The sequence below is a fragment of the Antechinus flavipes genome, chromosome 4, assembly GCF_016432865.1.
Source record: "Antechinus flavipes isolate AdamAnt ecotype Samford, QLD, Australia chromosome 4, AdamAnt_v2, whole genome shotgun sequence".
Taxonomy (NCBI): domain Eukaryota; kingdom Metazoa; phylum Chordata; class Mammalia; order Dasyuromorphia; family Dasyuridae; genus Antechinus; species Antechinus flavipes.
In genome coordinates, this window is record NC_067401.1 from 56,454,160 (window position 1) to 56,475,942 (window position 21,783).

The 21,783-nt window shown below is 37.1% G+C and overlaps 1 protein-coding gene across 2 annotated transcripts in view; it reads left to right on the forward strand.

The window, feature by feature from the left end:
* Positions 1 to 739: 739 nt before the first annotated feature.
* The window catches only part of VAV3 (vav guanine nucleotide exchange factor 3), a 451,154-nt gene continuing 430,110 nt past the window's right edge, over positions 740 to 21,783 (forward strand). For both annotated transcript variants that reach the window (XM_051993189.1, XM_051993190.1), the window contains exon 1: positions 740 to 1,303. In XM_051993189.1, coding sequence (XP_051849149.1) covers positions 1,100 to 1,303 — 204 coding nt within the window. In that variant the 5' untranslated portion in view covers positions 740 to 1,099. The remainder of the gene's footprint in view (positions 1,304 to 21,783) is intronic.

Genomic DNA, 21,783 nt, shown 5'->3' on the forward strand with positions numbered 1-21,783 from the left:
AACACTGGTTGAAGGTAGAGTGGTGGGGGGGCATTTTGAAAAACTTGAGCTTTAACAACTCCGAGGTCGACAGGGAAGAGGGACAGTATGAATTGTATAATTGTGGGAAGCGTCTCCAAGGACGCACAGGGAGGACCAGGCAGGGGAGGGTGCTGCTGCCTTTGAAACCACTAATAACCTGTTTTCAAGATTCCCTGTAATCCAGAGCACCCGAATTTCCCCGGGGAGGGGGTGTGGCCCCCTGTTCTCTCCAATGTGACATCTCTGCTCTGTTTCCTCTCTGTCTGCGCTCACTGATAGAGCTGCCCTACTGAATACCTTGGGGTGGTGGTGCTGGTGGTTATCTTGTGGAAACTCTTGTCTGATCACTAGCCATTTGCCCTAAGAGGCAAAGTACTGTGGGCCTAGAGTGCTTGTCCATGGCTGTAGCTGAAAAGCATGTCGGATGCTCAGGAACTGACAGGTAGAAAGGGAGGGCTGATGGGCCCGGGCTCATTGCCGGTGACACTTTCCCCACCGGCCGCCCCACTTTCTTCCCCAAACTGACGTCCTGCCGGCTTCCTCAGCTCCTTTCCACCCTCCCCTCCAGGGAATCCACAGACTGTAACGAAACTGGCTCGGGCTGGGGAGCTCGGTTGGGCATGCTCAGTAGCCGGCGAGGTTTTGATCGCGAGTAGGAAGCTTTTTTGCACTCTACCGGGGCTGCAGCTCAGGCTGCTGACACGGGGCAAGTAGCAGACGGAAGAGAGCTAGCGAGCGAACGAGTCACTGCAGCTGCTGCGGCTGCCGCCGCCTCTGCCTCAGTGAGTCGGAGCAGAGGCGTCTGGAGCTCGGCTGCGCTCAGAACTCAGCCCGGGCGCGCCGCCGTGGCAGCCTAGCCCTGCTTGACCGCCACGCTCCGGGCAGGGGATCCCCGAGCCCTCTTCCACTGCGGCATATACCTCTTTCTCTCTCTCTCTCTCGGATAGTGTTAGAGGAAGAAAGGGGGTGCCCGTAACTCACCGGCTGTGTCCCGGGAAGACGACGAGGAAGAGGAAGCCTCGGCAGCTCTAGCATCCCTTTCCCTCCCAGCCCGTCTCAGTCCTGGGCTCTGTCGGGCATGGAGCCTTGGAGACAATGCGCTCAGTGGCTCATCCATTGCAAGGTGCTGCCCGCCAACCACCGGGTGACCTGGGACTCTGCCCAGGTGTTTGACCTGGCTCAGACCCTCCGCGATGGGGTCCTGCTCTGCCAGCTGCTCAACAACCTGAAGGGTCACTCCATCAATCTCAAGGAGATCAACCTGAGGCCCCAGATGTCCCAGGTAAGGAGAAGGGGAGCAGAGCGTCTCCTTTCTCTCCCTTCTTCTCACCTCCCCGGGCCATGTCTCCTCTCCTCTCCCGTGTTCCCCATCCCTCCCCTTCCTCCCGCTAGCATCCCCCATTAATCATCTGGCTAATTTCTTTGTGTAAATGCAAAGATCTTCTAGGTGCTCCCTGCCAGCGTCTTATCTCCGTCCCCCTCCTCCTTCCGTGGCCACTCTTGGCTTTTTCTATATCCCAGCTGCGAGACACAGTTTAAATCTCTTTAACTGAATTATCAAACTCTCCAAAGATGATGTAGGAATTTGTAAAGGAGGGATGGTACTGTGAGTATTGGAGGGGGGGGGGGAAGAGGAGGGGAAGCGTGTGATTTGAAAAATAAAAGTTGTCTTAAAGTGCACCTCATATATTCTCTGACTCTCAAAGACCAATAACAGGAATGAGGCAACGGAGGAATGGGAGATGATGAAATAAAATTGTATTTTCCACTTTGCTCTTTGGGTTTGGTTAGGCAGCTTCCCCTTGTTTTCTTGATCTGCATTTTTGAAAGAGGAACCATGTTACGGAGAGTGTGGAATCTAGGAAGTTGAATATGTCCAATACCGTTATCTGTACAGTGATTGCATGAGCCAGAAAAGAAAAAAAAGCGGGGTAGGAGGTGGGGGTGGGGTCGGGTCATAAAACTGCTACTGCCCTCTGAAGGTCTCCTGCACATCTCTCCACTGAGATGTTTAGTATTTACAGCTTTCTTTAAACCACGTGAGATGCATGAGTCCAGCCTCTTTCAGCAAAGACTAGTTTCCTGTCTCAAATTCAGGTTGACATTATTCACTTCTCCCTCCCCTCCAACTCCTGCCTCAGGTCTTGCTGCACATTTTGTTCCTGTGTTAGGGGCCACAGAGAAGAGGTCCATCTCTGAAACTGCTGGGGCTCAGGACAGAGACATGTAAAAAGGGGAATTCAAAATTCCAAAGTATGAATAAAATCTTTTCCCCTGCTGGAATGTTTTGGCCAAGAAAGCACCTTAATATGATCCTGTCTCAGTGTTCTTTGTAACAACTTTAAATAAGACTGGTAACGTCAAAGGGTAGAGAGAGGAACAACAAAAAAAGAAGTTTCCATTCTTGCATTTTGAAATCTCAGTCATTTGATGCTTTTAGAATTGGAGGTATTGTGATACATAGCTCATACTATTCAGCGTGTAGACAGTAGCAGTAGCAGCATCTTTATAAAGAGATCTGTATTTGCTATGTTAATTACCTATAGATTCCTAAGTAACATTATAAATTCAGCTCTTTGAATTCCTGTTTCAGACTCTCATGATGGTCCCATTATAACCCAATCCCATGGATATCCTATTGATTTCCTTGATTTTGGCTTCTAGGTGCACAGCAGTAAGCAGGATGTGTGAGTGCTGTTATTTTCCACACTTATCACTTAGACACAGTTTCATTATTTGTGAAATGGGGAAAATAATGCTTGAAGAGCACTGTGTGGAGTAAGAGGAGGATTGAAATCCCACCCTTGATGTTTACTACCTGTTTGATCATGGATAAATTGCACAATCTCCCTGTGCCTCAGTTTTCACAACTGTAAAATGAGCATGTTAGACTAAATAGTCTCTGAGGTCCCTTTTTGGCTTTAAATCTATGATTTTATGAATTATTTAGTTTGAAGGGTAGTTGTGAACTTTGTAAACTTAAATTGTTACATAAAGTGAAGCTTTAAAGTTTTATGATTCTTTTGTAAGTCACATTAGTTCATGTAACAATATAATTTTAGTGTTCTGATATTAACTGTGCCATCCATTTCACCCTTGAGCCTCAATTCTATCATCTGAAAAATGGGGATAACGATACTATTTTTGATAGGGGTGGTGTAGGGCAGAACAAAGTATTTTGGAAAGCTTAAAACATTACTACAGAAATATGAATCATTTGAATGATATTAGTAACATCAGAAGCAGCTCTCCAGATTCAGAAATTCTCTGTGGAGTTTGGAGTGTTCATCAAGTCCCATTACTAAACAAACCATAACAAACTTAAACATCATTTCCTACCTTGCTGCAGCCCCTTCTGGACGGCAAGGTCTGTTGCACCAGAGTGCAAACTATCAGCAAAAAGTATTGTCCAGGACTCTGCAGATGCAATAAAACCCAGGGTGTCTGGAACTCCTAAGCAATGAAAATGTTTGAGTAGAACTAAATTTGCCAGCTACTTGAAATTAAAGTCTTCATACTACAAAACTACGTTAAAAAAAAAAAAAACCTTAAAACTTTTTCAATCAATTTCTTTCTAAGTTGTATTATATATTTCTCTATTTGAACAAAGTATATTAAACCTAAATTAACTTTTCCTCAATGATTCATGCTCATTAGTGTGGTATAATTAAAAAAAAGTAGTTGGGGAGGAGCATTGTGGGACTTTATAACCAACACCTGACTTCATCACTAAAGTTGTCACCTTGAACTAATTAGTTCTCAGCTACGGAGGGAGTTGAATTTGATATCTAATGCCCTTCTCAGTACTAATGACACAGGTTGTTGAAATGGCTGGAAAACTGAATCAGAATAATGATTTTTGACATTTTCTATATGTGTTGGTGGCCATGGCGAAGTCATTTAATTTCTCACTTAGTTACTATTTCTTTGTCTGTAAAATAGGACTATTTCATCCAACTCCCCAAAAAGTGGTATGTAAACTCTAAAGGGACAAAGTGAATCTATGTCTTCAAATATTATTTTAAATTTTTTATTTATTTTAAATTTATGGAATAAAAGAGTATAACTTAAAGAAAGATGGTTACTCATGAAACTGCAAATTTATTATGTACAGTTTGCTATTCCTTTTAAATATATAAAATTAACCCTTCTTCCCTTCCTCTGCTCCCTCCTGTTCTAGAAATGACTACCATTAGACATGTGTATATATAAAAATCATAATAATATGTATATGAATGTACAGGTGTACACATAGATTCTACATATAACAACTCTGCTCACTGGCTTCCTTGGATTCCTTTAAGTTATAACTAAACTCCTACCTTTTACTGGAAGCCTTCCTAAAATCCATTTAATTCTAGCATCTTTCCTAAGTTAATTATTTCCTATTTATCTTGTCTATAGCAATGCTTTGTATAGAATTGTTTACATATTATCTCCCTCATAGAAATGTGAGCTCCTCTAGGATAGGGATTGTTTTTTTTTTTTTTTTTTTTTTTTTTAACCTCTGCTTGTATCCTCAGTGCTTAGTATGGTGCCTGGCATATAATAGGCACTTAATGTTTATTGGTTGATTGATTTGTGTGTGTGTGTGTGTGTGTGTGTGTGTGTATGTAAATGATTATGGACTTTTTATTTTACAAAATACATTATTTCATTTGCTTCTTGTAATACTCCTATACAATTCTATAGTTAATGTTATATCCATTTTACAGAAGTTTACTGCATCTTATTCATGATCACAAAGAAAGTATCAGAAGCAAGATTTGACTCTTGTGGCTCCAAATCCAATATTCTTTCTACTATAATTGTTGACTTCCATAAATAACATAGTGATGCCCTTATCTATTCAGTCTATCAACAAATGCAGGCATTGTTCTCGGATCTGCGAATGCAAAGACTTCCCTATCCTTAAGAAGCTTATATTCTTTTGTGGGGAAACATTATATATACATATATAAATAAGGTCAAAATATTATTACTCTAATTGCAAGTTGTCTGATAACTTATGGTGGATTAATAAAACAGCAACTCATTACTTGTGTGCTATTTTTACTATCAGGAAATGGTGAAAACCACAATTGTTTCAATGTTATTATTGATTTATATGACCTAAGTTAAAAAACTTACCAACCAAAGCTCCCTTTCCAAAATACTCTTACCTCAAACTCTCCTTCCAATAGACATGCAAAACCCCCAAGACATTTTGGGGATTTAGTTGTACTTTGTCTATTGTTTCCTTATTGTAGAATATTTTTCAAGAAAAGTTCACGTTATCACTTATCTATTTTAGTTAATAAACATTATAACTATTCTGTAAAAAATAATTATTATGCAAGGTCACATTGGAATATAAATTTAATTAATGAATATTTGGGTAAAGTGCTGCAATAAATAGAACTCTGGATTTGAAGTAAAAAAGTCCTGAGTTTAAAACCAGTCTCAGACACTTACTAGTTGTAAATTTCTGGTCAAGTCACTTAAGTTTGGTATGTTTTCGTTTCCTCATCTGTATCACAAAGATAATGATAGTTCTTAAGTATTTGGGTTGTTATGAGGATTAATGAGATATATTTGTAAAATGATTTGTAAACCTCAAAGTTTTATATAAATGTTAACTATTATTCCTATTCTTCGTATTAACTTTATAAAATATAATAACTCACATTTATATGTATCTTTGGGTTTACAAAGCACTTTCCTCATGAAAATCTTTCAAGAGATAGGAAATACAATTATAATAATTGCATTTTGTTTGCTGAATTGAATTTTATAGATGGGGAAATGGGATCTCAGAGAGATTAAGGGATGTATTCCAGGAATAAATTTCCAGGAAAGTTTTGATAAATACATTTTTAAAAAAAATTGACACTTTTTATGAGCTTCTGAGAGACCGTGTAATGTTTGTTGAAAGACTGATTAGTTGATGCAATAATCTTCCAGCTTGTTATCCTTCCATTGTCAACCATAATCTTTGTTTATTTAGACTGAAGTCTCCAGACTTCATTAGCTATGGGTGGTTAGGTTTTCATGTCCATAAGTATGTGGGATTTTCATGCATCTTAAGAATAAAGTGACTTACTTAAGATAGCACTTATCTATCTTCCTGATAGAAATGAGCACAGCCCCCTAAGTCATAGATCTCAAAGCCTTCTTTCTTGTTCTATTTTCCAAGAAGCCCAGAGGCATATGACATATGTACTCTTAATGCAGAGTCATGGTCCACATAGCATAATGTTCTAGATAAGGCATATAGCAGCCATATCAACTGAGTGAGGTATTGCTTTTACTTTTAGGGGGCACTGTTGTTCATATAGTACCTGGATGTGAAGTTAAGGGGATATGAATTCAAATCTGTAGTTAGACAGACATCTGTGTGACTCTGGGCAAGACCCTGTTTTTCTCCAGTTTCTTTATCTGTCAACTTAGGCAGAGAAGGAAAAGGTAAAACCATTCTAGCATCTTTGCCAAGAAGACCCCAGGAAGAGTTACAAATACTCGTATAAGACTGAGAATTGACTAAATATATTGATTTTTTTTTCCTCCCCATGTCTTCTATTAACATAGTCCTGTCTCTTGATGGATATGTGGCATTTCGATTGCTGCTATTTGAGTGAGCAGTTAAAATGGGCAGTTCTATGGCTGCCCTTTCTTACAAGGGGAGAAGCTAGGATATAGAGATAGAAAGGGATATAGCATTGTCAAGAGAAAGACAAAGGGGTAAGATTGGAGGAAAACACCAAGAAGGGAAAACAATGGGGGTATGTATTTTATCTTTAAATCTTTAAAAGGGTGTCACATGGTAGAACGATTAGACTTGTTAAGCTTGGTCCCTGAGATCGGAATGAAGATTGATGGGTAAAAGTTGTAAAGAAGTAATTTTAGTCTTTTAAGAGAAAACTTGTCAAAAATTCCAGCTATTCAAGAGCAGGAGATGCCTGATGAAGTATGGGTTCCCCATATTGGAAATATTCTAGAAAAAGCTCGCTATCTCCTTGTTGGATAGAAAGAGTTCTATGTATTAGACTAGGGAAGGGTAAAATCCTGTCAAGCTCTGAAATTCAGTGAAAAAGGAAGATAAGAAGCAGAGCAAAGCATGAATATTTTGGGATTGCTGCTAGATCCTAATTTCTAGTAGATTTTAGCTGTCTCTTGTGCAAATAGAATTGATGGCTTGGGACTAGGGCATTTACAGCATAGCATCCTCTCTTCATAAGGCACCAATTACAATCTTTGCTTGCCAGATCCCTTTGCATGATCCTTTGAAGTAGTTTTTTTTTTTTTTCTATGAAGCCTTTTCTCCCACTAGATTCATGCATTGTCTATCAGTGATAGGGAAATGTCAGAGCCAGCACAGAAGAGGGTGGGATATAGTAATATTGGAACTAACAAGGCATGGGGGAATGATTCTTTTCTATTCTGTCTTTGCTCCATTTTAGGCAGCCAGCCCAAGTGTAAGCACTGAAGGCAGGGATTACTGGTCTTCATTCATTAGTGTTTTGAAATTATAAAAAATTTAATAATATTTTATTTTTCCAAATACATGTAAAGATAGTTTTCAACGTTCACTTTTGCAAAACCTTGTTTCCAAATTTCTCCCTCTCTCCTCCTTCGTTTCCCCCCTCCCCAAGACAACAAACAATGCTGATATTATGCTTTTTTTTTTCTTTACTATGTAAATCTTCTTTGAAATTGTTTTCACAAGAAGTGTGGCCAGCTTTTTAGTGATTGCTTAATAGGAAACTAGTATTATATGCTACTCACTTGGGAGTTCCCTAAAGACTCAATTAATATGGAATATTTAGTGATACATTTGATACTCACCTTCCATGTTTTTCAAAGTAGTGCACTTAAAATAGATTTGTAACAGCTGGCCTGAATAATAAACAAGCTTGGCTTTGGGACAGGCAGGATGCTGTCAAGATTCTTTTCTTTATGGAATCATGGCATCTTAGGGTTAGAAAGGATCTCAGAGAGCATCAAGTCAGATCCCATACCTAGCCAGTATTTTTTACTTGAGGCTTATATTGCCTGTCCTAGAGTAAGATGTCTCAGGTGGGAAACATCCTAAGAAAGTATACAGGCTTGCATCAAGAAGTCGACATCCCAGTTCCACTGTGACGTTAATTAGAAAAGTGACTTTGGTTAAATCTCTTTCTGTTTCCTAACTTCCTAGGCTGTAAATACTATAACTTGCATGTAGTATTGGCTTAATAAATTGATTATATGAAATGTGAATAATACTAGCCCTATTTAACTCAGAGTGTGGCTCTGTGGATAAAGTAGATGGCGAGCGAGGGTTATCCAAAAGGTGCTTGATGCAGATATATTTTTGTCATATTGGGAATATAGAGAGAATGAAAAATACACATTTATATGGTATTATGGGGCTTCAGAGTGTGGCAATTAATTAGCAAAAGCACTTATTAGCATATTATAGCTAAACACTATTATAGGGGTACATAAAGTCTTAGAAATGGAATCATAGATTTAAAGTTGAAAGGGATCTCACAAGCCATCATGCCCAACCATTGAGGTACTGAGAAAATTAATGGTTTTCAGTATCTGTCAGCTAGGAAGTAGGTCTGAAGTAGGATTAAAATCTAGATTTTTCTGATTCCATGCCAATTGTCCTATCTATTATGCAATGCCCCTGAAGTCCTTGACCTTAAGGACCTTATATTTAACCAAAAGTATGCACTATATACCAGGGAGAGGATACTAGGATAGGATGCTCTGGCCAGTTGAAATAGCGATAGGGATTGTGAATTGAATCAGAGGACATTGGATCATTAAACCATTTTAGTGGCAATATTGTTTTTTATTATTGTTCAACAGGCAAGAGATAGAAAGTTGTGGAGGATGGAAGATCAGAATTAGGGTGTATGGAGTTCCACACTATCGCTCATAGTTTATTGAGCTATAGAAGAGATGTTAGAGATCATTTAGCTTAGCACCTTCATTTTTACAAATGATGAAACTGGTTTAAAGAGGGTAGGTGATTTATCAAGGTCCTAACAGGTAAGAGGCAACAGAATCAAGATTTAAACTCAAGTCCCATGGTTATAAATTTAAAGCTTCTTCCATTGCACCATGCTGCTTTCTAAGAAGTCTGTATGGTCACTGATCCTGGTATGGAGAGGTATTCATCAATATGACAGGTGGCTTTTCCTATATCTTAACAATAGATTACATTGGGGCAATTAGATGGCACAATGGCTGGAACACTGGTTCCCTGGTCAGGAGGAACTGAATTCAAATTCAGCCTCAGATACATAAGCTTAGTAGTTGTGTGTGTGAACCTGGGCAAATCATTTAACCCTAATTGCCTTGCAAAAAACCCCAAACAAAAACCCAATAAACTGCAGTCCTCCAATTTCTTTTCTACTGGCAAATCCAGATCTTGGATCACTGATATCTCTTTCAATTATAAGGGTTTATCATATCTCTTTCATTACTCAAGTTTTTATACCCACATTCTGTTGTTAGAGAAAAGGAACAACAAGATCTTTCCATTAGTTCCTAAGAATCTACATACTTCTTTAATACTTACACGGGATTCACATATTATAGCAACATTTAGTGTGGTGGTCTGGAAGTGGGAAGAGAAGAATCCCTTTACTAATGGAAATATTAGCAAATTACAATTTACAAAGATTCTTAGAGTTCCTATTATGGTCAACTTGAGTAAACACCCACAGTCCAGATCTAAGAAAAACTTGTTTTTTCTTCCTAAACTCCTAGTAAAAACTCTTTCCAAATGGGTCCCAAAGCTACCTTTCCTTCAGTTTTGGAGTTGTGTTATCCTAGCATTCTTTGACTTAATCTTTGATACTGTTAGTCATGAAGGCTTTTGGAAAATTATGTCAAAATTTGGTTGCCTAGGGATATTCATTAGTACAATGCATCAATTTCATGATGGCATGCTTGCCTGGATACTGGACAATGGGCACTGCTCTAGAGTTTTCCCAGTCACCAATGGAGTGAAACAAAGCTGTGTTCTTGCTTTAATGCTTTTTAGCATGATGTTTTCAGCCATGTTGTCAAATGCCTACTGTATGTCATTGTTATATGTCTGCGAAACCTGGACAGTATACTAGTACCATACCAGGAAACTGAGTCGCTTCCATCTGAATTGTCTTAGGAAGATTCTGAAGATCACTTGATAGGATAAGATGCCAGAAACTGAAGTCTTTTCTGGAACTAAATTGCCAAGTATTCCAACTCTACTGCAGAGAGTACAACTCTATTGGCCATATTGTTCAAATGCCAAATGTAAGCTTGCTAAAAAAATTTTATGGAGAACTCATGCAGAGCAAGTGCTCACAAGGTGGTCAGAAAAAGTGATACATGGACACTCTCAAGGTATCAGAGCAGAATTGAATTGGCTCAGAAGGAAGGCAAGATATGCAGAGTTAGAGAAGCCCCCCGAAATGTTCATAGGGACTATTTGTGTCTGGCTATGGCAGAGCATCTCGAGCTCATACTGGTCTGATCAGCCATAATTGGACACACTATAATTCGACTTTAATGTAGTGATGTCATTTTGGTCCCTTTGAGAATGAAGTACTTAATCAACCAACCAACATGTTCAGGCTACATCAGAAGTCGCTTCCTCTTTAATCTCATTTACTTTGCTGACTAACCTAATGAAAAAATTTCAATGGATCTATAATCTCACTGATTTATACAGTCATTGAATGTACATTAAACGTCTATTATATGTAAGATACTGTGCTAACTGGGGATACAAAGAAAGACATAAAATAATATCCCTGATCTCAAGGAACTCATAATCTAATGTGGGAAGGCAAAGCATAAAAAGAAATAGAAAAGTTGGGGGTAGAAATGATATGAAGAGTTGTGAATTATATATTTCATATGAAAAGATGCTCCAAGTCATTATTAATCAGAGAAATCAAATTAAGACAACTCTGAAATACCACTACACACCTGTCAGACTGGCTAGAATGACAGGGAAAGATAATGTGGAATGTTGGAGGGGATGTGGGAAAACTGGGACACTAATACATTGCTGATGGAGTTGTGAATTGATCCAGCCTTTCTGGAGAGCAATTTTGAACTATGCCCAAAGGGCTATCAAACTGTATTTACCCTTTGATCCAGTAGTGTCTCTATTGGGTCTGTATCCCAAAGAGATCATAAAAAAGAGAAAAGGACCCACATGTGCAAAAACATTTGTAGCAGCCTTTTTTGCAGTGGTAAGGAACTGGATATTAAGTGGATGCCCATCTATTGGGGGATGACTGAATAAATTGTAGTATATGAATATTATTATTATTCTTATTAGAAATGATCGGCAGGATGATTTCAGAAAGGCCTGGAGAGATTTACATGAACTGATAATAAATGAAGTAAGTAGACTTAAAAGAACATTGTACACAGCAACAGCAAGATGTGATGATTAATTCTGATGGATGTAGCTTTTTTCAACAATGAGGTGAATTCAGGCCAATTCCACTTGTGATGGAGAGAGTCACCTGTACACACATAGAGGACTGTTGATTATAAAATAGTATTTTCACTTTTTTGTTGTTGTTTCATTGATTTTTGTTTTCTTTCTCGTTTTTTTCTGATATGATTTTTATTGTGCAGCATGATAACTATGTAAATATATATAGAAGAAGTGTACATGTTTAATATATATTGGATGACTTAACTGTCTAGGGAAAGGGCTGGAGGAAGGAAGAGAGAAAAATTTGGAACACAAGGTTTTGCAAGGGTGAATGTTGAAAATCATCTTTGCATTTATTTTGAAAATGAAAAAGATATTATTTTAAAAATTATTCAGAGCATTCATTGAGACTTCACTAGACTTCCAAATAGGTCCATTAAACATAAGAAGTTAGCCCTTGCTCTTGAAATACAAAGAAAATAAAAATCTTTGCCTTCAAGGGCCTTATATTCTGTCCTATGCACATATCCAAAAGAGTACAAATGATTTACAAAATAAATAAATAAACTAGGGTGCTGACCAAATAAGTAAAAGGAAAGTGTTGATTTTGTCTATACCTAAAGCCATTTCAACTTGGTAGCCCCTGTCAGATTTTAGATTTATGGGCATAAATTTCTAAAACCCAGATCTCTATCTCTATGCTTCTTCAATATACCTAAAGAATAGAGCTTTAGTAAAGGATTCTGTTATTTTAAGTTAATGTATGACTTCTTGGGCACATCAGAATAATTGCATATTCTCACTCTTCTTACTCTTGAGTTGGACAAAAGCATTCACTTAGAATTCTTTATAGTCATGAAAAACTTTGTGGGCACTCATTTTATCTCATTTGTTCCCCATGGTTCCCTCTTGAGGAAGATACTAGGGTTGTTATTCTTGTTTTGCAAACGCGAAACCTGTGGTTCCCTGAGAAGGAGTTACTTTCCAACATCAAAACATCTATTAAATTTGGGCCATTTGACCCCCAAACTAGCACATCTTCTAGCACTGTATGACAGTGATGAAATTTGAGGGGATGGTAAAGCTTTTGAACCAATGGTGAATTCGATTCTGCTTTAAAATCTAGGGAAAAAATTGGGCAAGAGAGAATATGAACGTGGTAGCAGGATAGCACGGGTGGAGCCTGACTACATATAGTGGGCCACGTTGTCAGATGAGAGCAACAGGCACAAAATCTTTTCTTTTTTCTTTTCTTAATTTCTTTATCTATCACCTCTTTCCTACTTTTCACATTTGATGAACCTCTTATGGGTTGAACCTCATGGAGACTTGTCATTGACCAGCATTCCCTCTTCAGCTAGTTCTTTAACCTTCTTAGACTATTCCTGTCCCTCTTCCCTATCCCTGATCTCTGCAATGGATCATTTCAATGTTATTCTATTACCCTAAACTCCTCTTAAGGAGTGCTTTACTCCTCCCCCCAAGTCCAGTCTCCAATTCAGCTTTTTTATTTCCTTTTTAGTTACTTAATGATAAGCTGTTATTTGTTATTTGTTGTTGTTCAGTTGTTTCAGTTCAATTTGTTTTTTTCTTGGCACAGAAACTAGAGGGGTTTGCCATTTCTTTCTCCAAGTTAATAGACAGGTAAGAAACTGCGGTAAATAGGGATAGGTAACTTGCCCAGGGTCACACTGTTAGTGGCTGAGGCCATATTTGAACTTAGAAAGATGAGTCTTCCTGATCCTATACTCTGCACTCTGAACATTTCATTACCTAGTTGTCCTTGCCTGGCCTGTAATATGTGCTTAATAATTTAATTTTATTCATTTACTTCCTATTATGACATTCTGAGAAGAGAAAGAGCACTTTAAGCTGGAGAGGACGAGAGGAAAAGAGATAAAGGAAAGCCTTTGAGGAGGAGGTAGCACCCCAATTGAAGCTTAAAGGAAAAGCAGGATTCATTCAGACTTAGGAGCTGCCTCTTCTCTTTTTGTTAGTTAGTGAACTCTGTACTTCCCTCATCTGTAAAATGAAACAAGATCTACTTTCATGGGGGGTACTTTCAACTACTAAATAAGAATTTCAGATTTAGGCCCAAAGTGTTGAATAGACTGACTTTTCTGCTCTTACTTAGTCAAAATAATATGTAGGATCAGATACAATGCCTGTTCAGTTTATCAAAGGTCTCAATTCTATCTTATTATTTAAAATTTAAAACCTGTGGTATTTTCTGGGGGAAAAAAAAGTTCTATGCAAATTATCTGCTTTGCTCTAGTTGTGAAAAAAGAAGTTTATGATTTTTGCCATATCTTCTCATTGATGATTTCAAGAAGCTCTAGTATGAGCAGTGGCTACATCCTTGGTAGTTGGGATAAACCAGGTGAGGGTAACTGAGGGATCTCAACCCCATTAGGTAGTTAGTGGAATAACTACCCCAAGCTAGTGAAGACTTTTAGAAGCATGGATGGTTGAGAACAATTTGATACTATAGCCATGAAGGTGGTTGCCCTAGGAGATGTGGGGTGCTTAGAGCTTGGTCAGATATCAAAGACAATAAGATAATCCACTTCATCCCAGATCACCTCTACTTGTTTTAACTTTTCTCTTGCCACTGGACTTTAAGGACTCTAGAAGAGAGAGTGAGGCTGATGATTTTTGTGCAACTCTGCCTCAATTAAATCCAATTCATTCACAAATCAAGATATCCCATTTGTGATGTCATTGATCCTCTTCAAAAATAAAGAATGGACAACAACAACAATATCATCATTTTCCCCCATTAATTTTAAGTTGTGATATAGGGACTTAACAGAATCAATGTTAATAGAAGTAGGGGATCAATATGAGCACATTATTCAAAACATTTTACAATGGCATAACTAGGGGAGAGCAAAGGGAGCTTTGTCTTTGGGCATAAAATTTAGAAAGTTCCTATCCTTCCTGGTATATCCAAAAATTTATTCTTAAGTAACATAAATTATATGCCCTGGATCATTCTTCTTTCCCTTGGGCAGCTATATCCCAGATAAATTTCTTTCCTCTCTAGTCCTACTCCCTCTTTTTCAGGATTTATAAACTCTTCTTTATTATTCTGCATGGTAACCCTTAAAAAAGTAGAGTCCTATGAAAAGATAACCTAAAGAAAGGGCATGGAAAATCTTTATATAGGAGAGTATCTTTATACATGGGAGAGGATTCAGGTTGCTAATTATGTAATACCATGATCCAATCCATCTCATAGACTCATACAATCTAAAATGCTCTTTTGTAATTATTTCTGCTATCTCTCTGGATGGCTACACTTTATTTGAATGCGGAATCTTATTAAATATGCAGCTCCATTCACTAGGCCAAGATAAAGGAATAAGAAGACAAGAAACATAATGGAATCAAAATAGACACCACAGAAGATTATGTTCGTAAAATTTGAATTCCTTATCTCTCCTTTCAAGTCCTTGTGAATGGTACTCTAGTTTACTGTCAGACTTTCTGTGCAGTAAATATCTCTTTAGTTTAAAATGTGGATAAGAACTAGAAAACAAAGAACAAGACCTCTGAATAGCCAACACAGATTTTGCAAAGTCCATTCCACTCACATTTTTACATTAATGCTCCACTATAATAAGGGTATTATTGGCACTATAAGGAGTGATGGTTGGTGGTATGGGACCAGTGGAGTAAACAATACCTGAAGACACAGAGTAGAGGCTACTGAAGTAGACAAATAGTTTGACAGACCTTACCAGTCCTGAGGGTATCATTCACCATAATGTTATAGTCATTGAGTTTGACCAATTCTTCATGACTCCATTTGGGGTTTTCTTGGAAAGAATATTGGAATGGTTTGCCATTTCCTTCTCTAGTCATTTTATAGTGGAGGAAATGAAGCAAACAAGATTAAAGGACTTGCTCAGGGTCATATAGCTAGTGCCTGAGGTCAGATTTGAACTCAGTTTTTCCTAATTCCAGGCCTGGTGCTCTATCTACTGACCTACTTGCCCCTCCCTGTATTATGTAGTTCAGTATAATAATTAATATTCAAAGTCATCAATGATCTCTCCCTTTTATGAACTCAGCCCCCTTTTCCTACTTCTTATGAATTTATCTCATCCTATTTTAAAATTATAGTTACATGTATATACTTCTTATTTTCCTCTCTAGATTTTAAACTCCTTGAGGGTATAGTCCATGTCTTGTGTATCTTTCCCTTACCATCTCACACAATGCATGGCTCATAATAGATGCTTATTAAAGTTTTGTTTGTTAAATGAATTATAACCCTCTAAGATTTGAAACTGGAAGATGGTTACATATATGAAAATTGAGATCTAGAAAAGTTTAATGGTTTGCCAAACATCACAGTCTCTATACTATGTACTTCCTCCACAGACAAGATTCAAACCTAGGGGCTCTGAGTTCAAATTAATCACGCAGGGACTTAATAGCAAAATCAGGATTAGAACATAAGCCATCTGTTTCTCATTCTATGGCTCTTTCCAGTATGCTGTGTTGGGAACCTGAACTCATTAAGGAATGGCTAAATTATGTTTGATATATTCTGTTTAAGGAAGAAAAATATGTATTAGAAAGATTTCTACCCCAAATTTAAAAGTTTTAAATTTAAAAATTTAAATTTTTTTTGACACTTAAATGAATGAAAACAACTCTCCAGAATGATCCATTCTCCAGTACTTTGGATTTCAATGTATTAAAAGTTTGAAACAAACAACCTATTCATAACTAACATAAATTTAAATTTGACAGGCAACCTTTTTTGTCTTTTCATTTAATTTTTTTCAAATCCATATATTGAAATTTGTATTATGATCCTTTAACATAAAAACTACATTATGAATATCACATCTATAAGTAAGTTCAGCAGGCAGTGGTGGAACAGAGGATAGAATGCTGGGCCTGGAATCAGGAAGGTCTGAGTTCAAATCCAGCATCAGATACTTTCCAACTATGTTACTAGGACAAATCACTCAACCTCATTTTCCTCAGCCATAAAATGGAGATAACAATAACACCTGCTTTCCACAATTGTTGCTGTGAGGATCAAATGAAATATTTGTAAAGCACTTAACATAATATCTGGTACATGATAGTATATAAATGCAGGCTGTGGTTATTATTATTACCATTTAAAATGACAACAGCTCAGAATTGAAAGATGTTTTTGTCTATGACAAAATGGAATGGAAACACTTTCATTTTTTTTTTATTTTTGTGCTTGCAAACTAGAGAATATAAAATATTGTATTCTCAAAGATCTTACAAGTTTTTTTTTAAGAGTTTCTGTTCCTTGATCTCACCATCCTCTTAAACATCTTGATTTTATTTTTTTCAGATGAACTGCTATTGAACCAAACCTCCTCCATCTTGTACTTGTGTTGTTTATTTTTTTAAACTTAAGATTATGTTTTTCCACTGATCTTTATTTAATTTGATCTTTGTAAGAGTCAGATTTTTGTAACCTGTTGGGGTCTTTGGGGATACTCCCTGCCATGCAGAATGTTAACTATAGCTGAAGGGGGTAGTGTGTAATTATGATCTCTGCTACTAGGGAGGTTATGATTGGTGGATGGCTTGAGTTCAGAAATTCTAAGCTACAATGGACTATGTGTTTAATAAACTCAACACTAATGTAACGAGCCCCTCAGACCAAGGGGCCTATGGGTTGCCTATGGAACGATGAACCAGCCCAGGTCAGAAAAATGGATTAAAACAATGCTATTGTGCTGATTGGGAGCATGAGGACTGCTTTACTTCTTTTCTGGGTGAGATAGGGAGACCTCTGTACCTAAAAGACCCCCCAAAATGTTAAATATTCTTTCTCAGCTTTGTATTTTATCTTTTCATTTATCATTCATATACTGATTTTTTCATTTATTATTGACTATATGAGATTTCTTCTCTGTCTACTTTTAGCATAGGTCAAGAATGGTTTGCCTGGTTGAAATCATGTCCTTACCCTCCTTGTGATTTGAAATTCTAAAGATGTCAGAGCTCTTTTTGATGTATGTGACTTTGAGTACAAGTAATAAATATGTCCCGTTCTTGGTGAATAGTTTGAATCATGACTGATAAATTTGTTCAAACATTGCAAATACATTTTTTCTTTTGGTGGCATAAAGAAATAAAATTTGAGAATGACAATAAACTCTTGTATGTTGTTAAAGTTGTTTCAATCATGTCCAACTCTATGACCTCATTTGGGATTTTATTGGCAAAGATACTGGAGTGGTCTGCCATTTCTTTTTCAGCTCTTTTGACAGATAAAGAAACTGAAGCAAACAGAAGTAAGGGACTTGGCCAAAGTAACATATTTAATGTCTTCACTTTCCCATAATAATGTAAATGGAAAAATAAAAACATCATGGCGACCATTTTCATGAAATATGTTTCTTGTATACATATTCAGGTACAAAGTAAAGTGGCCATTTAGCAACTGTCCTGCAATCATTATTGCAGTTGAGACAATTGCTTTGTCTGATTCACTGTTAGTTGTTCTAGAGAGATCTTTTAACAAAAGCTCTCTAGGTGGGTACTTCAAATTTTGGTAAATACAACTCTAGTTACAACTCAAAAATTTGAGCAGTCTAAAGAGAGTTCATAATATTATAGAACTAGAAAAGTAAAGGGATTTCAGAAATTACAAAGTCCAGAACTCTCCTTTTACAAATGAGGAAACTGAGGTCCAGAGAGGTTGTAATTTGCCCACTGTCCAGTAAGTAGCAAGCACCAGGGAAAGGATTTGAAAGTAAATGCATTGATTCATAGCTGGATCGTCTTTCCACTATGGGATTTCTCTTTTGTATCTGTTGAGACGCAAAAATACTTAGAGCTTAAATCTCAGAGGTCATTATTCAACTCCTTAATTTTACAGATGAGGAAACTAGGGAAGGGAACTGAAGTCGCAGGCCCAAAGTTGTAGAAGTAGTCAGTAACAGAACTAGGATTGCAATTACTGCTATGCTTCAAATTAAGAGCTTTTCACATTGTACCAGTTCATCTTTAGGATTCATGAAATAATTATTGGGGGGCAGGGGGTGAGCTAAGAAAGAAAATTAAAAAAAATTAGGAAAATATATTTGCATGTTTTATACTACATGTCAGCTGATCTCTGCATTCTTATTCTCTTTCTACCCTATCTCAGGACTTTAGTTTAAATGGCAAGATCCCATAATAGGTCTTCATGGGGGCAATTAGGCATTTTGAGAAAACGGATATTTAGGTAATGAATCATGAAAGACTATTTTGAATGGGGATAAAAGAGGAAGAGGAAAATCCCTTAAGGAGAAAAATAATTTCAGGCCTATTCTTCCAAAACTCTCATCAATTTCAAATTATTCAGTGAAATGAAAATTGTAGGCTTTGATCAGATGGCTTTTTCTAAAGCTCTAGTAAAGCTTCATTATTAGATTAAATGCTTCCTCATTCCATTTAAGAAGTGGCAGGTCAATAACCTCTTCTATAGGCTTCTTTCTTCTATTTTCATGAGAATAGGATTGAATGTGATAAGAGTAATGAAAATGAGAAACTATTTCAAATTACTTGAGGAAAGAATAGACCAGTCATCTAGGGTAGTTAAGCCAATACTCATTCCTGGCCCATAAAATTCTAGCACCAACTCAAATCAACAAGTATTTCTACAGTGTTTGCTATGTACTCTCCTGGGATCTTTGAGCCAAGTAATCCAAGCATATTTTGGTGAAGATAAACATTCTTAAGAGATTAAAGGATTCTGAGTCCTTTTCTTTTCCTTGGGACTTAATGTCACTTTCAAATAGTACTCTCCAGAAATATAAATCTATATTTTTTCTTTTTTTGAAAGAGTGCTGGGATCAGGAGTCAGGACACTGAATTCTTAAATATTGGCACTGTCATTCACTAAGTTTGTGAATTTGGGCAAATCACCATTTGGAGTATCATTTTTCTCATTTACCAAATGGATCTCACTTGTCTCATCAACTGAATGGACAGAATCCTACTTTCGAAACTTTACTCACAGGGATGTTTTGTGAGGAAAACTTTTTGTAAACTTTAAATGAATCCATCCCCACTAGTTTGATTTTTATAATTTTTATGGAGAAGTATACAGTTAGACCTACATAAACCTGTTCCACAGCATGGTATTAATGGAACCAATTACCTCTAAAATTACTTCCAACTCTCTCTCTAAGCTCAGGTCAAATGCCACTTGCCACATGGAGTCTTTCCTGATCTGCAAATCTGACTACCAGCTAAGTGTCTTCCTTTCAAAATCATCTTGAATTTGTTTTCATAATCTTATATGTCAGAAAGAGCATTGCCTCATGGATAGAGAACTGATCTGGGAGCCAGGAAAACTTATGTTCTAGTCCTGCCTCTGACATTTTGGTTATATGATCTTGAGGCTTTAAGATTTTGTGCAAAGAATGTGCAAAGAAACTACATGTTTACATTGATACAGGAGGTTTCCTTATCTAGGAATTTTCTATATCGATGCCAGTTCCTTGGTGTTCAATTGTACCAGTCACATGTGATTCTCCATGAATCACATTTTGAAATTTCCTTGGCAGACATACGGGAGTGGTTTGCCGTTTCCTTCTTCAGCTTATTTTTTTAACTGATGAGGAAACTGAGGCAAACAGGATTAAGTGACTTGTACAAGTTCACATAGCTTTTAAGTGTTTGATGCCAGATTTGAACTCAGGAAGATGAATATTCCTGACTTCAGGTCTGATACGCTGTCCACTGCTACCTAGCCGCTGTTGAAGTAGCAAATACTACAAAGGAAATGCTGAAATAACTTTTATAATTGGGGACTTCTTTTAACAGGGAACAAAATATGCCCCCCTTTTGGTTTCATTACTCAGTAAGTTTCTAGATTGAGAGATAGTATCTTTTTTAAGCATTTAGTATGTGTCTGGATTTAACTAAGTGTTGGGGCTACAAATATAAGCAACAAGACTGTTCCTGCCTTTACAGATTTGCTGAGGCCTTAAATCCTGATGCACTTAGGTAGAATGGGACATCCACAGCTGTTCAGAAACAGGAAAGTAATCTGAGTGGGATGTCAAGTGGTAAAGTGCTAGGAGATCAGGTGGAAGATAATTTTGAATTGGCACAAGAAAGCAAGTTGTGAGTGCTCTACTTAAGGATGGGAGAGAAATAATTTCAAGTGTATTCTTAATATTCATCATCAATTTCAAATTAACCAAGGAAATTAAAAGTCCTTAGGACTTTTTGTCTAAATCAAGAAATATAATAGAAAGCTTAGGTGATTCCCTGCTTTCATCCCATCCTTTGGACACCAGGGTCAATTCCCAAAATGGGACATGAATTTTTTATTTTATTTTTGAATTTTAATATTTTACTTTTCCCTAGTTACATATAAAAACAATTTTAATCTCCATTTTTTAAAATTAAGTTCCAGATTAATTTGAAATTAAGTTCCTCTCTCATCACTAAGAAGATAAGCAATTTAATAAAGGTTGATTTATTTGTATTCATGTAAAACATTTGTCCATATTAGTTATAGTGTAAAAGAAAATGCAGGAAAAAAACAACAACAAGAAGAAAAACAAAGTATCATAACAATATGCTCCAATCTGCATTCAGATTCCATTAGTTCTTTCCATTGAGGTTGATAGCATTTTTCATTATAGGAATTTGAGAATTGTGGGACATGCATTTTTGCAGGCACTGCTATAGTGTGAAGACTGAGTTAGCACCTTGGATGCCTTAGAATCAGCAGGAGTCAGGATAAGCAAAAGTCCTTGGTCTTTATTCTTGGTCTTAAAGGGTAAAAGTGAATTGGATGGACTGGATGCAAGCTCTCCACGACCTCCCTTCTCTTCGTCTACCACCAAAGTGACTCTGGCTTGTCTTACTCCACCCCTCAATCCCTCCTACAATTCTCTGTATACACCAAAAAATCCAGCCAGCACAGAATAGTGGGAAGGGCCATTTTCCAAGCATATGCTAATAATATTGTCCAATAAGTAATTAGCCTTAAGTACTTGGTTGTCTGATTCTACTCAATCTACTCATCTACTCAAGAGTTTCAGCCCTTTACACTATAGAAACTTTTCTATTTCTATCTCTGCTTCTCTCAGGGAAGACAGTTGTAACACTATGGTATCTGTGAGTTTTAGAGAAGGATCACTATATTTGGAATCTAGGAATCTTCATTTGAATGAACTTCTGCCACCTTAAGTGAATCACTTCTCTAGGATCTTATTCAAGACTGAAGAACTGAATCAGAGGACCTCTAAGGACCCTTACAATTCTAAATCAAATCCATTTTAGCAAACTCCCTGCAAACTGCCCCAACTTCCACTTCAAGATTGGTCCCCAAC